This window comes from Microcaecilia unicolor, chromosome 2 (genome assembly GCF_901765095.1).
Source record: "Microcaecilia unicolor chromosome 2, aMicUni1.1, whole genome shotgun sequence".
Lineage (NCBI taxonomy): Eukaryota > Metazoa > Chordata > Amphibia > Gymnophiona > Siphonopidae > Microcaecilia > Microcaecilia unicolor.
The window spans coordinates 351078190-351095167 of NC_044032.1; the positions used below are offsets into that span (position 1 = coordinate 351078190).

At 42.8% G+C, this 16978-nt stretch overlaps 1 protein-coding gene across 1 annotated transcript in view; it reads right to left on the bottom strand.

Moving 5' to 3' along the window:
* Nucleotides 1–16978, bottom strand: part of GAK (cyclin G associated kinase) — a 398389-nt gene that overhangs the window by 176066 nt on the left and 205345 nt on the right. The window contains exon 15 of the mRNA XM_030194468.1: nt 1776–1909. Coding sequence (XP_030050328.1) covers nt 1776–1909 — 134 coding nt within the window. The remainder of the gene's footprint in view (nt 1–1775; nt 1910–16978) is intronic.

Below are 16978 nucleotides of genomic sequence, written 5' to 3' on the forward strand. Positions count from 1 at the left end.
TGACAAGGGGATGGAGACTCCTCCAGGTCTAGTCCTTAATGTGGCGAAGAATCTAGTATGAGAGGTATTGCTGGTAGAGCCACTTGGCAATAGTGATAACACTGAAAACTCTGTTGCTCATATTTATGGATTATGTTTATTCCACACTTGATATACCGCCTTTCTGTAGGTACAGTCAAAGGGGTTTACATAAACTATCTAGATTTGATCACATTTCAATGGCACTCATATAGTGGAATTAGTAAAAGTACAGAGAAAGGCAACGTAAATGATAAAGGGAATGGGACGACTTCCCTATGAGGAAAGGCTGAAGCATCTAGGGCTCTTCAGCTTGGAGAAAAGACAGCTGAGGGGAGATATGATAGAGGTCTATAAAATAATGAGTGGAGTGGAATGGGTAGACGTGAAGCATCTGTTTACGTTTTCCAAAAACACTAGGACTAGGGAGCATGCGATGAAGCTACAAAGTAGTAAGTTTAAAACGAATCGGAGAAAATGTTTCTTCACTCAACATGTAATTAAACTCTGGAATTCGTTGCCAGAGAATGTGGTAAAGGTGGTTAGCTTGGCACAGTTTAAAAAAAGGTTTGGACGGCTTCCTAAAGGAAAAGTTCATAGACCATTATTAAATTGGACTTGGGGAAAATCCACTATTTCTGGGATAAGCAGTATAAAATGTTTTGTACTTTTTTGGGATCTTGCCAGGTATTTGTGACCTGGATTGGCCACTGTTGGAAACAGGTTGCTGGGCTTGATGGATCTTTGGTCTGTCCCAGTATGGCAATACTTATGTACTTATCCTGAGTCATTTATGGGCCTTAGCCTCTCTCCATCCCTTTGCAACATAACTCTGAAGCCCCCTTTGCAACCTAATCACCTGGCAGCCTCCCTCTTAGGTGCTCGAGCACATGAAGTGATACCAAGGCTTTCTGAAAGTAACCTGTTAGCTTTAAGAAATGTTGACACACACAGAGACAGAACTGAACCCAGGCTCTCAAACAACTGCTGGCACGCTCTGTGCTCGAGGTCACCCCTACCACCAGAGCTGCCCCCACCCTCCCTCCTAAGGACCACCACATGGGAGACAGCCATGGTTCTCACCTGTGGGAAAACTGCTCCAGTAACACCCCCAACCCAATTCACCAACCAGTGCATTAATATCATTTGTCACCACAGCCCCTGCTTCTTTACCTTGTCAAGCATGGCATTCTCTAGCACCAACCAACGCCCCAGACCACCATGACTAAACACAGAAATCATTGAGACTGTCAGAGGCTCCCTTACTGCCCCAAGAAAATTCCTTTGAAATTCACTTTTGCTTTTATTTCCCTTTGTTGATTTTATTTTTTTGATTGAACTTTATGCAGCAGAGCTCAGACAGTCCAGGCAGGCAGGATCAGATAGGGGGAGAGAGAGAGGGGGGACAAGGTAGGTAGGTGGGTGGGTGGGTGGGGGGACAAGGCATAAACAAACCAAAGACCTTCCCCCTCTGCAATATTTCTCCTCTCCCCCCCCTCCAGACCAGAAGCCCCATTGGATCCGCACTGCCTCAGGACTCCAAACCTACCAAGAAAGACACCTTGAAGGTTTAAGTCCTGGCACCTCTCAAAAATATTAGCCCCTTTGAAGGTCTGAGTTTTGGTACCTGTCTCAAAAATACTAGACCCCCCCCCCACCCTCTCCTCAACCACAGTAAGCAACATAAGACCTTTATCTGTGTTCTATGCTAAATAATTTGGCTCAATGATGTAGTGAAAAATAGCAAAAATTTCTACCTTTTATGAGATGGCCAAATGCCTGGTGGACAACGCTTCATGCTAAACATGTAAACTGCAGCCTCAGCAGTAGTAAAGAGACGACAGAAGCACAAAAAGGAGCACACCACCACTGCAGATGCAGCTCTTCCATCCTTTAAAGCAAAAAAAAAAGTTGCTGCTTAGAGTTAACTAAAAATTGCATTAGTTCAGAACACAACACAGCATATTTTCTTTTGAGCAAAATGGCTACAGATCCCCCCCCCCCTAAAAAAAATGTACTTGTAATATAAAGAAGTTATTACAATTTATGCTATGGCAAATTCAATTAGAAAGTATTCAGGAGATAAAACTTTAGCTTGCTATAAAGAGCTATGATTAAGACAGACATCATTATACCTGTCAGAAATATGTGAACTAGAATCATTAGCAGAGCTGGGCAAAATTACTTTTAGAATCCTCTTTGATCTAAGGTTTGAACAGTGTACTTTTTCTGAACTGCAATAAAAATCTGAGCACTAGTTTCTGGGTTAGTTTATTTTGAGGAAAATTGAAAAAAAAGTTTACTGTATTTTATCTAGTGAAAAATAACTTCAAGATTAGGCCATTTTAAACTCATGCTGAGATCCTTAGTTCACAGCAAAGGAAAAATTAGATCTTACCTAATAATTTCCTCTCCTTTAGCTGTACCAGATGAGTTCAAGAAATTGTGGGTTTTGCATCCATCTACCAGCAAGTGGAGACAGAGTAGAGAATTGTGCTGTACCTTAATAGAACCCTGTGCACTTTAGACAATTCAATATTAAAGCAGAAGAAAAAAGTTTGCTGAACTAATTCCGACATAATGCGAAAACATTTATTCAACAAGAGAAACATGAAGTTAGAAAATGAAAAATTCAGCTTTAACGATATGGAGAAACAAATAAGGGCAGGTAGCTGGACTCATCTGGTGCGACTAAAGGAAAGAAAATTAGCAGATAAGACCTAATTTTTCTTCTATGTCATGCACACCAAATGATTCAAGGAATTTGCGGGATATAAAAGAGCAGTCCTCAGGATGGGAAGGAATCAGTTGCCCCTGCTCTGAGAGCTCCAAAGGTGGCTTCCTGCCAAGCTGTCACATTCAAGCAAATAGTGCATTGTTAAAGAATGTAGAGAGGATCATGTTGCTGCTTTACAGATATATGAGACAATGCAGTACAGTCCAGTCAAGAAAAAGCTACCCCTTTGATGGGTTGTACTCTCACAGTTGTAGACAATTGTCTACCCACCAAAATATATGCTAAAGTAATCAACAGTAGCTTTACATGATTCCTTGCCGTTCTTAGACTTATCAGTGAAGATAATCTGACCTACAAAAATCATTGGTGACTTCTAAATAACACGAGAGGTCTTTTGACATCTAGCAGGTACCAGAAAAAAAATTCTGAAGGATAGGGTGCGATTCAAAAGGAAGGAAGATTCGAAATTGTAACCTTCTCTATTTCCAGTACCCACTGGTCTGAGGTCATCCAGTTCCAGTCGAGGAAGCCAGCAAGATGCCCTCCTGTCACCGGCATCAATAAGTAGACCTAGACCCCATCATTAGCTAGCTCTAGGTGCATTATTTCCACAAAAATCAAAGGAGGATTACCTTATTTGGAAACAATCACCGAGAATAATTAGAATGACTGGCCCATAGTGTTCAAGGTCTCTAAACTTTTTTTTTTTTTTAAGACTTTCAATTTTTATTTTGAAACAGTTTTCTGGTTTTAGTACCAAATACAGAAATCACAAATAACACACCATATCAACCAATCCACATAACTTCCTAGAAACCACTCCCATACAGAAAACCTCTCCATCTCCTTAAATTGGATCCTCCCCCCAAACCATGAAAATAAACTCCACATCAAATGCCCAACAGTGGCTCTTCAGTGGGTGTTAAAGAAAGATTGTTGAAAAGTAGACGAACCCCCTCCAAAACAAACAAACAAACAAACAAACAAACAAACAAACACCACCACATGAACTCTTACACATGAGATAACTTATCAGCTAACTTTGTCCATTCTTCCCTGGCAGGATCAAAATGTCTATGATGGCGATCTGTTAATTGTTCCATCTTGCAACCACAGTGACCAATCATATATTAAGGGACTACAAGTCAGCTTCCATTTAGCTGCTGCCAGGCACATCCTCTTTACTCATGTTTGCCATTTATGTCCCCGCTGATTGCCCAGACCCAACAAACAAAAATTCGGTTTGCAAAAAAAAAAAAAAAAAGGGCCCAAAACGTGCCCCATCAATTGTGTGATTGTTTTCAATTATCCTTATATAATATCATATACCCATCATATCTGAAAAAATGTTCCCGGACACCTCCAAAATAATTCTGTAACACTAGAGTGGCTACCTTATATGCATTTTCTTTGACTAGTACACAAACAGAAGCTTTATTATCCTCACAAAACATCCATTTTGCAAACACTTATCCAATTCTTCTCCCAAATCCATTTCCTATTGTAACATAAACCTATATTTTTGAAACTACTTCCCCATTTAAAAATCTGTAAAGAATAGAAATTGGACCCTTCAATTTCCCTAATGTGGTCCACAAATTTTCACATGTTCCCTATCTTCTGGATATTCCTTTAACCAATTTTGAGAAACTATAAAATGTTTAACCTGAAGATACAAAAAGAAATCTCTAGGAGATAAATGATGCATTTCTTTTAAATCATTAATCAATAGAAACAAAATAAAACATGGAAAATAAGATGATACCTTTTTTATTGGACATAATACATTTCTTGATTAGCTTTCGAAGGTTGCCCTTCTTTATCAGATCAAAAATAAGCAAATGTTGGTAGGTGACGGTATATATAAGTGAAACATCAAAGCAGTCTAACAGGATGGGGGTGGATAGGCGAGAGACAGGAAGAGTCGGGTGGATGAGGGACAGGGAGATATGCATGGAAACAGGAGGGTGACAAAGCAGTACAATTTTATGGTTTATAATGGGCTAGAAAACCCAGATCTTTGTTAAGTCCTGTCTGGTGGGTGTCAAGATATTTAATCATTTTGACTTCAAAGATCTTACGTTCCTGTATTGTTTTAAAGTTCACTTTCAGGATTCTTACCATGAAATCATTGGTACAGTGTTCTGGGTTTGTAAAGTGCTGCCTCACAGGCGTGACATCTTTATTAGTACTAGCATTTTTCATATGGTGTCTATGTAAATTAAATCTCTTCTTTAGCATCTGACTTGTTTCTCCAATGTAGCAGCCTTCGTTGCATTTTTTAAACTGAATAATATATACCACATTGGAAGATGAGCACGTGAAAGATTCCTTAATGTTGAATATTTTTCCTTTGTGAATGTCTGTGGGGTCCTGTGAAATGTTTTGGCATAGTTTGCAGCTGGATATATTGCAAGGATGTGTGCCATTCTTTTCTTTTTGGTCTGTGTTGGGTGCTTACTTCTAAATTAGCTTGTGTTTTAAGTTGGGTGGCTGGCTGAAGGCCAGCACGGGTGGGGATGGGAATATCTCTTTCAGTAATTCATCCTCCTGGAGTAGAGGCTGCAGATCTTTTATGATTTTTCTTAAATTTTCCAGCTCTGGGTTGTATGTCACTATAAGGGGGATTCTGTTTGTGGCTTTTTTTTCTTTGTACTGTAGCAGATTTTCCCTGGGCGTTTTGAGGGAGGAGGCAGTATTCTTGGAAATTATTTTGGGGTTGTAGCCTTTCTGTTTGAAGGATGCAATCAGGATTTCAAGGTGTCTGTCTCTGTCCCCTGGGTCAGAGGAGATATGGTGGTATCTTGTGGCTTGGCTGTAAATAATGGATCTTTTTGTATGTGAAGGATGGAAGCTGGAGTTGTGGAGGTAGCTGCATTTGTCTGTGGGTTTCTTGTGGCTGTGCCACATGATCTTAATCCTACCACAACATCACTTTGTATTTGTTCTCACCGGAGCCGGCAAACGCCTCTCCAGTACCATGTAAGCCACATTGAGCCTACAATATGTGGGGAAAATGTGGGATACAAATGTAACAAATAAATAAATATATGGATGTTTGTATATAGCCATCGCTGATTGAGACTGTGGTGTCCAAAAAATTGACTTTTTCTGGGGAGTAGTCAATTTTGAATCTGATTGTAGGATGGTATGTATTGAAGGAATTGTAAAATTGTTTCAGAGTTTCTTCCCCCTCAGTCCAAATCATAAAAATGTCATCAATGCACCGGTAGTATTTTAGGGGTTTGGTCTGGTATGTATTCAGAAATGTCTCTTCCACTCATCTACCAACATTTGCTTATTTCCGATCTGACGAAGAAGGGCAACCTTGAAAGCTAATCAGAAATGTATTAAGTTATGTCCAATAAAAAAGGTATCATCTTATTTTCTTTTCCATGTTTTATTTTGTTTTATTTCTGTTGATTACCTTTAAAAGTGGACTAACACAGCTACCACACCTCTTTTAAATCGTTGAAAGAATACATTTCCCAAAACTTGCCGAAACCACACTAATCCCCCCAATTCCAAAACACCCCTTTCTCTGCCTGCCACAAAGAAGGCTTCATAATAGACAGGGGCTGAAGATAATATCCTGTTAACGCCCCCAAAATAAGTTTGTACCTTAAACCAAATGCACAACATGATCGATAATCTGAGCTCCACTTACCCTCCTTCCCGTGTAATTCACAGTAGGTGTTTCAAAGGCAAGTCAAGAAAGTGATCCTGCTCCAATAATACCCCTGGCTTTTTCAGATTGACCTCCCACTCATACAGCTGTTGTAACTGTGACGCTCAATAATACATAACCAAATTAGGGACAGCCCTCCCCCAAACTCTGCCACAAAAGCTGCTCAGCGAGCCATGGCAGCTTCCCACCCCAAATAAAAGTATTAATATCCTGTTGCAGTTTGAGAATTACCAATTTAGAAAGCTCTAAAGGTAAAGTTTGAAATAGAAAAGTAATCTGGGCAACATGTTCATTTTAATAACTGCTATGCGTCCCCACCATAAACCCTTCCATTTCCCCAAATCTACCCGGATCTGCTGTAGGATCTTTCCCATAATTCTTCGGGTACAGAAGGGATCAATCCCTAGTGAATTGCACTCCTAGATACCATATCTCCCCCCCACCCCATTTAAAAGGGTAGTTTTGCTGCCACAACTCTTCATCCGTCCTTTCAGTTGTTATACCTTACTCAGATTTATCAAATTTACTTTAAATCCAGCTACATACCCATACTCCCAGAGCTTTCACACAACAGGCAGCATCAGGCGCGGTGCAGTCCACATAAAAAAGTACATCATCAGCAAAAAATGTTATTTTATGGTGATGTCTCCCTGCACGAAACCCCCTTACATCCCTATTATCCCTAATGGCCTATGCCAGAGGCTCTATAGAGAGGGCAAAGAGCAGGAGACAAGAGACACCCCTGTCGTGTGCCTTGTTGGATGGAGAAAGCCTCCGTATATCCTCCATTAACTTTAATTCTGGTCCTGAGTGCTTCATAAAACTTATGAATCCACCAAGAGAAATGCTCTCTGAGCCCCACCTTTGACAAGACACGTCAAAAGAAGGGCCAACTGACCCAGTCAAAGGCCTTTTCTGCATCCACAGATAAAGTTAAATATGACCAGGACTGCTGTCATCTAATATCTGTCATCTGGCATTCAGGGACAAACCTGATTAGTCAGGATGGATTAAACCAGGCAACACTCCAGCCAGCACTGTGCCAATATTTTTGCAATCAATTCAACAGCTATGTTCAAAAGTTAAATTGGTCTATATGACCAACAGGCAGAAGGATCCTTTCCAGGCTTCAGAAGGAATGCTTATACCCACTTCATTAATACTAGGGGGCAACAGATTGATTTCCAGCAGACCATTACCCATTCTACATAGCAGCGCTCCAATTTCCCCCAGAAAAAGTTTGTAAAATTTGGAGGTGAACCTGTCTAATCCTGGGGCCTTTCCACTTTTCAGTTGCCTCACTGCCCAACCCATTTCAAGAATAGTTATTAGAGAATCAAGATGTTCCTGCTCTGCAGGTGAGAGTGGAGGTAAGTGAATGCGACTCAAGATATTGCTGTATTTCCTCCACAGTATCCCTCCCCCTTCACTGCTATACAATCTGGTATAAAATCTTTAAAATCCCTTCCTAATCTCTTTATCCACATAATGAAGGGCATCACCCTGTCCCTTTCCCTTTTGTATAAAGTGGCAAATTTGCCTCTCTCGCAAGCGCCCGGCTAATATGGTTCAGACATTGCCGTGCTCAAAAAAAAACGTTGCTGTAACTGTCTCCACATTAAATCTGTTTAATTCAATCTGAAATCTGCCCAACTCAATCCTCACCCTAGTTAGTTCCCATAAAGGGATGAGATCAGGTTTTTCTTTATGCTGACTTTCCAGAGAACTAAATTGTTCTTGAAGCTATAACAAATATCTATCCCTACCATTTTTCTTATGCGACTCCCACTTTACTAGATGACCTCTCACCACTGCCTTTAGGGCATCCCATAGATGACTATCATTCACTGTATCAGTATCATTTTCCAAGAAATAGTCATTGATGATCCCTTTAATTTCTTCACATATCTGTCTCTCTCCTAGCAGATTTTCATTAAGTCTCCAAAATCCTGGGGCCCTAGACCCTCCCCCCCCCCCCAATTGCCTGGCTCAATCCGAACAGGTGCATGATCTGAGATACAAATATCATCAATATGGGCATCCTGGAAGTGAACCCAGTAATTTCTATGTCCCCATAGTAAATCTATTATGTATAAGTGTCCCTAGGATGGGGAAAAACTATAATTTCTTTGAATAGGATGGTGTAGCCACCAAATGTCCACTATTTCCAATGTCCGCATTAAAGATGACATGGCCCTTCTATGAGATGCACAATAACCCCCCCCCCCCACACACACACCTTTGAATGGTCCAATTTCACATCCAGAACAGTATTAAAATCCTCCCCTACTAAATTGCCCCTGTACAGAAACCAAAAACATTCCCCGCCCTTTGGTTTGGTGCATATATATTTACCAAGGTCACATCTATCCTATACAGAAGACTGCTTACTGGCAAGCAGTCTCCTAAAATCATCCTTGAAAACATCATGTGGTAGAAAAGAACACCTCTTATGAATTAATACCACCAACCCTCCTACCTTACCCCCTCCATCCCTCGTACAAGGGTCCTTTTACAAAGCGGTGGTAAGTCCAGCATGGGCTTACCACTTGCTTAAACAATAGTACCACTAGGCTACCTCAGCAGTCCAGTGGTAGTTCCCACCCACAGCATGCGCCATTTCTGGTGCTACAAAATCATTTTTATTTTTGTAGCGCCGGTGTGTACCCGGTAGTAATCGGGCAGTGCAGCGTACTGCCAGGTTACCGCTGGGTTAGCGCAGTAGCCCATACTGCCACCTCAAGTGCTTCACTTGCCACATGGTCATTTCTTTAAAGAAAGGAAGCCCTGCCTTTTACCTGCTGCGGTAAAAGGGGGCCTCGGCGTGTATCAAAAACAAGTGCCAATGCCAGCACAAGCCCCCTTTTGCCACAGTTTCACAAAAGGACCCCATAATGTGTACATACAGTCACATAATGCTTATGATACAACAACTGCTGATCACATGGTCGCAAGCGTGTTTCCTGCAATAATATAATATCCCATTATAATCTACTTAACTCCCGATAAACAATACACCTCTTGCCCACATCAATAAGCCCACTGACATTCCAAGAGCCAATCTTTATTTGTTACATTTGTATCCCACATTTTCCCACCTATTTGCAGGCTCAATGTGGCTTACATAGTACCGTATCGGTGTTCGCCAATTCTGGTATGAACAAATACAAGGTGATATTGTGGTAGAATAAGGTTCATGTGTGACAGACACATTAGGGGATCTTAGAGAGGAAGAGTTTAGTTATGTCCATTACGAGTTTTGGTTTCGTTGTATTGCAGGTAGTCAGGCATTTATGTTGGGTCAGTGGGGTATGCCTTTTTGAACAGGTTTGTTTTTAGTGATTTCCAGAAATTGAGGTGGTCATATATTGTTTTTACGACTTTTGGCAGTGCGTTCCTTAGTTGCACGCTTAAATAGGAAAAGCTGGATGCATAAGTTGATTTGTATTTGAAACCTTTACAGCTTGGGTAGTGGAGATTGAGGTATGTACAGTATGTGCTGATCCTTTTGTATTTCTGGTTGGCAGGTCTATGAGGTCTGTCATGTATCCCGGGGCTTCGCCGTAAATGATTTTATGAACCAGGGTGCAGATTTTGAAAGCAATATGTTCTTTGATTTGGAGCCAGTGCAGTTTTTCTCTGAGGGGTTTGGCGCTTTTGAACCGCGTTTTTCCAAATATAAGCCTGGCTGCTGTGTTTTGAGCGGTCTAAAGTTTCTTTGTGATTTGTTCTTTGCATCCCACAAAGATTCCATTGCAGTAGTCTGCATGGCTTAGTACCATTGATTGTATCAAGTTGCAAAATATTTCCCTTGGGAAGAATGGTTTCAACGCGTTTAAGTTTCCACATTGAGTGAAACATTTTCTTTATTGTAGATTTCGCTTGGTTCTCTAATGAGAGGTTCCGGTTGATTGTAACACCGAGAATTTTAAGCTGTCTGAGATAGGAAGGATGTAACCTGGGGTGTTTATGATTGTGGGTTTATATGTATTGTATTGGGATGAGATGATGAGACAGTGTGTTTTTTCTGTGTTGAGTTTTAGTTGGAATGCATTTGCCCATGAGTCCATGATGTTCAAGCTGAGCTTCATTTCACTGGTGATTTCTGCCAGATCATGTTTGTAAGGGATGTATATTGTGACGTCGTCCGCATAGATGAATGGGTTAAGGCCTTGGCTGGATAAGGACTTGACTAGTGGGGTCATCATAAGGTTGAAAAGGATCGGTGATAATGGTGATCCTTGAGGTACTCTGCAATCTGCTTTCCACGGTGATGATATGTTTCAGCTTGATATGTTCTAGTGGTTAGGAAACCTTTGATCGATTTAAGTGTGTTTTCGCCAATCTTGATGTTATGACCCCTTCCACCACCCTTATTTTCTATACCCCTACTCAGTCCCACCCCTCCTCTCCCCTTCTCCCTCCTTCTACCCATTTCCCCTCTCCCTGCATCCATCCCGCTGGGAACTCTCCTGAAACCCCACCTCTTGCTTAGGAGGAAAGTACTCATTAGAGGGGTGCTATACCAAAAAGAAAATGTGACCCCCCCACAAATGCTTATCCCCTTTTAAAGAGATACACTCCCCTCCTAAAAAATTAAAGAAAATGGGGGGGGGGGGGGGGGGGGGGGGCCCAGACCAAGCTCTCCATACTCCTCCCTTGAACTGCAAAAATAATACTGTTCTTAATAGCATAAGAAAAACACCAAAAACGTGAAAAATATCAAAGCAAGCAACAGACACCCCCCCAAGTTAAAACCCTCAGCAATCTCAACATCATTAGTTAAGCTGATATCACCCCAATTCCACAAACAAAAGATCATGTGATGGATTGTGGAGTCCGGGCCTTTGATAGCTTTCCAGACACCTTCTGCCATCCAGACCATGATTCCTTGTGCTGCATAGGGCTTGCACTAGCCTGTAGATTTGAACATCCCAGCTCCGCCAGTACTTTCCAAGCTTCCACTGTAGTTTGCCCTTTCTTAAATTTACTGCCAACTGTCGGTAATAGTCCAAATGGGAATAGCCATCCATATCCAAGTCCCACTGATTGCAGGTATCTGGTGACCTCTTTCAAATCTTTATAGGTCTGTAAGGTGCAGATCGCAAGATCCTGAAATATGGCAATTTTACAACTGTCCCACACCAATTCCTTCTGGAACCTGGGCCTACAGAGAATCTCTTCCTTTATAAAATAGTCAGGAAAACAGGTGATAACATCACACACTCCCTCTACAGGCCCTCACTATGATACGCCCTCTTCAGCTTACTTTTGTACCTCTCGTTGTTTCTCACCTCAGGGCCTGACCCGTCCAAAAGAGATTCACAAATTCAGAACAGCACCTGCTTACAGTCCTGATGATTTGCACCCAGAAATATAAGGTCTTCTATAGATTAACATCTTTCATGGCCCATCAAAGAGCTATCCAGAGATCAAGCCTTACAGAATAAGGGTCACAAGCTTTTATCTCCCACCCAACATCCTCATTGAGGCACTATCCCTTTCTGAGGTGGTAATCTGAACTGGCTCTCTCATTCTCCTTGTTCCAGTCCGTGAAATGCAATAGTATCCCAAACACTGCCAAAGGTAATCTATCATTCCTTCCATGCAGGGACACAGATTAGAGTTAGGAAGGGCACAAAGTGGAACCTGAAGGTGCAGCTGAAGCAGGCTTCCAAGGTTTTAGAGTTTTTTTTTGCTTTTATTTTATTTTCAGGTTGCAGAAATTTTTGACACACCACAAGCCAAATCTGGCCTTAAGGGCACTCTGGGAATCTTCATTTGTATCGATGGGCAGACAGTATTCGGAGTCTTTTTTTTTTTTTTAATCTGTAACCTCCAGACACACAGCACAGTGAACAACTGCAGCAATAACAGGGTCTTTTTCCTGTTCAGTTTTTTATTGGTAGTGTTAGATTAGCAGTATGCTGATGGCAACCAGACACTGGAGATACCTGACCTAACATAACAGCAACCGGATGGCCTCAGCAAGGAGGAGACGCAGGACCAGCCTGTGCAGAGTTCTCCTGAGGGGAGACCAGACTCTTTGTGGACAACGGCCCATGCGTTGGCAGGGCTGGGTGCCATGCGAACTGAGATCTAGCAGATCTACATGACAGAGCAACAGCGGCTAGACCAACAGCAGCTGCGATGAGAGGAAGATTAATGGCAGTGTGAAAAGAATGAATTCCAGCGGCAGCGTGAGGAGCGTGAGCGGGAATACTAGCTTCAGAAAAGGAAGTTAGAGATGGAAATGGCTCATATCCAAAGCTCCAGCTCAACCCCTTCGTGAAGGCCACAGGCAGGATCTAAAACCCGGATCAGGTCCACCTTCTTTTCGCAGTTTGATTATATCAGAGGTGACATAGATGGATATCTAACTGCCTTTGAAATTTTTTTTTGCCTAAATGAGATTCCTCAGAAAGACTGGGTGCACAATCTGGGAGGAAAGCTCACTGGTAGAGCACTTGAGGTGTTTCAAGGACTCCATGAGACATGCTCCCAGTTTGAGGAGGTGCGTAAAGCTTTGTTGAACTCATTACCCCCGAGACCTACAGACTAAAGTTCTGGACTTTGCAAAAGGGGATGGATGATGCTCACAGCGAGTTTGTGATTCATCTAAGGTACCAGCATCAGCAGTGGCTCAGTAGAGCTGAAGTTAAAACCCTGGAAGACTGCCAAAACCTGATGGTCCTGGAGCAGTTTCTTCAGCGTTGTCATCCAGAGGTGTTCGTTCAAGATCACCAGCCCCATACTCCAGAGAAAGCGGCTGAGTTGGCTGACATCTTCATGACTAACCGTCCCTGGTTGGCAAAGAGAAGCCATCCATATATGGAGCAGCCAGGGCCCTAAGCCAAATATCCCTGCAACCTCAGAGACTGTCAGCAAATCCTCCAGTGTTCCCCAAAAACCTAAAGTCTTTAGGCATGAGCATCTTTGTTATCAGTGTGGGTGTACAGGGCATTTCAAAGTGGATTGCCCAGATAATCCCAAGCCTGTACTTAAGAGCATTCTAGTTCCTGCACCAAAGCTTGTGTCTTTCGTGGGTGGCTCCAGTACCACGAAGGAGACCCGCACAGTTGCTGCAGCACAAAATGTTACTAGCCATTCATCATGCAAGAAAGCAGATGGGTTTCTACAACACTACAGAACCCCAGTAACTGTGAATCGGACCCAGGTGGCTGGCTTGTAGACACTGACTTTATTATGACCAGAGCTAGTGCTGGAAGATGCAATTCTTCCCGGGCGCACTGTGGAGGTAGTGTTAGCCAATGTACGTACTGCTTGAGTATTCCTGGATTGGGTTACCAAGCCTGAATACAGAGAAATAGGCATAATGAAAAACATGCCGCTACCAATGCTGTGTGGGAACTGACATGAGATCAATGAACATTACCCTTGATAATGGAGTCACCATTTCCACCATGGTGACCCGTAGTCGGACCCAGGTGGCCCAACAAGCAGAAGCAGCATAGAACACCTCTCCAGTTCCAGATCCTGGGCCAGTCAGTTCAGGTGGAACCAGCTGACCAAGCGACAGGAGGTGATGCTCTAATACTTCCAGCAGCACCAGTTCCAGAGGTGACCGGGGCTGTGAGTATGGAACAGCCTGACTTGACACACCTAATGATCAGACTGATGACCTTGATTTGTCAGTCACCAGCAGAGACCCTTCCAGATATGGTTACTGATATGACAGACATGCTTTTCAGGAAGCACAGCGCTCTGACCCTGACATGGAAGCCCTGAGGCAGAGGGCTAGGCAATCAATCAGCGAGACTTGTAAAGATCGTATCCTATGGAAAAGGGACTTAATGTACAGAGAAACTGATTGTGTTGATCCTAATAGGCCCTGGCAAGCAAGTAGCTTATAGTGATAGTGCCCAGGACATACAGAGAAAAACTTCTACAGATTGCACACAACAGTCCACTAGCAGGACATCAAGGGGTGACACGCACTGCACTGACTCAGAACTTCTATTGGCCAGGAGGACCTCAAGCCCTAGCTGATTATTATCAAACCTGTGATGTGTGCCAAAGAGTGGGTAAGACCCAAGGTCACCCTTGAGCTCTCCTGAAACCTTTACCCATTACCAGTGAGACAATAGCTGTGGATATAGTGGGGCCTCTAGCTGGAAAAGATATATATTGACAGTGGTGGACATTGCTACCAGATATCCTGAAACGGTAGCCTTATCCTCCATTGAAGCAGAGAAAATTGCCACCGCCCTGCTAGAATTATTTTCCCAGGTAGGATATCCATGAGAAATACTCTCAGACCAAGGGACACAGTTTATGTCTGAGCTGACCCAAAATCTAAGGGCACACTGTGGAGTGAAATCTGTGCGTACCACACCACATCATCCTGAAACTAATGGGTTGGTGGAGAGATTTAATGGGACATGAAAGCACATGTTAAAGACTTTCATAGAATCAGGAGACCATGACTGGGAGAAATACTTGCCCTACCTACTGTTTGTATACAGGGAAGTACCTCAGGAGAGGGCCACGATATAATAAGAGAAGAGAACATTGGGGGGGGGGGGGGGAGTTGATACCTCTGACACCCCTGTAATTGAATATGTAGTTAATATGCAGCAGAGATGACAAGAACGTGTAGGCTTTGTCAGAGATAACTTGCAGACAGCACAGACGAAACAAAAGACCTGGTATGATTGTAAGGCCCAAAATAGTGAGCTTCATGAGGGCCAGCAGGTACTTGTTTTAGTCCCAGTTCATCAGAATAAACTTCAAGCTAATTGGGCAGGCCCTTACAAGGTCATAAGGTGCTTGAATGATACAAACTATGTTATATCTATAGACTCTCAAGACAGAAAGCAGCGTACCTTTCATGTAAACATGTTAAGGGCCTATATGCAAATCACACAGCTATGGTGCTAGCTGTGTACAGCCTACCAGAACAGTGTCAGGATAGTGAGCCCATACCTGACCTCCTAGCAGAGACCTTATCACAGGGATCTACACAACAATTGTAGTGGGAGAGCAATTAACCCCCACCCAGAGATAGCTGTTAGAAACAGTATTGCAAAAGTATGCTGATGTGTTTTCCACTAAACCGGGACCTACCTATTTGGTTAATCACAATGTAAACACAGGTGGCTATCAAATTATCTATTGAGATGGAGAGGCAAATGAAGCAGGAGACTGACGAGATGCTAGCCTAGGTGTTAAAAAGAAGTCTCATAGTCCCTTAGTAGCTCTTGTTCTCAAAAAGATGGCACAACCCGCTTCTGCATGGATTACAGGAGACTCAATGAATGTAGTGCATCTGACACCTAACCGATGCCCCAGATGGACGAGTTACTAGATCACTTAGCTGGGGCCCAGTACCTGACTACAATGGACCTTAGCTGAGGGTACTGGCAGATTTCCCCTAACAGTTGCTGCTCAGGAGTGATCAGCATTTACTACCTCATTTGGTCTGTTCGAGTTTACTGTAATGTCTTTTGGAATGAAAAATGCCTCTGATACATTTCAGTCCTTAGTGAATCATCTGTTAGATGGACTCCAGGAGCATACTAGGTCTTATCTTGATGACATTGCTGTAGTCAAGACTTGGGATGACCACCTGATCCATTTAAGTGGAGTACTAGACTAGTTCATGGAGGCACAGCTGACTATAAAACCCAACAAATGTCAGATGGGGATGGCAGAACTGCAATATTTAGGGCACAGAGTGGGAGGTCGACAGCTGAAGCATGAACCAGCTACACTAGAAGCTATACAAACATGGCCCACTCCCCAAACTAAAAATGCAAGTGCTGGCCTTCCTTGGAACAGCGGGGTCCCTAAATGATCTGACTAAAAAGAGACTACCCCGAATAGTTACCTGGTTGTCAGAGTGTGAAGCAGCCTTCCAGGCATTAAAGATAGCATTAGATACCGATCCAGTCCTAGCTGCACCTGATTACCAACAAAGATTTGTGGCACAGACTGATGTAGCCCTCTCCACAGAAATTTGCAAGTCCTACTACCTAACTTCTGATACACTAGTCAAATAGTAACATAGTAGATGACGGCAGAAAAAGACCTGCACGGTCCACCCAGTCTGCCCAACAAGATAAACTCATATGTGCCATTTTTTGTGTATACCTTACCTTGATTTGTACCTGTCTTTTTCAGGGCACAGACCGTATAAGTCTGCCCAGCACTATCCCCGCCTCCCAACCACCAGCCCCGCCTCCCACCACCGGCTCTGGCACAGACCGTATAAGTCTGCCCAGCACTATCCCCACCAACCAACCAGTTCAGAAGTTAAAAGTCAAATCCAAACAAGGAGAGCTGCACAGTGATAATTCACCATCTGCTAGAGATAGAAGAATAGAGAATTGCCTGAGCTGCACAGGGTTCTATTAAGGCACAGCACAATTCTGTACCTTCTATCTCTACCTGATGGTAGATGGACACAAAACCCACAAGTTCCTGGACTCATCTGGTGCACATGATCAGGAAAATTTTATTTAGCTCATAATGCTTAGAAGTTTTTCATATGGAACAGCCCAATGGCTCTATAA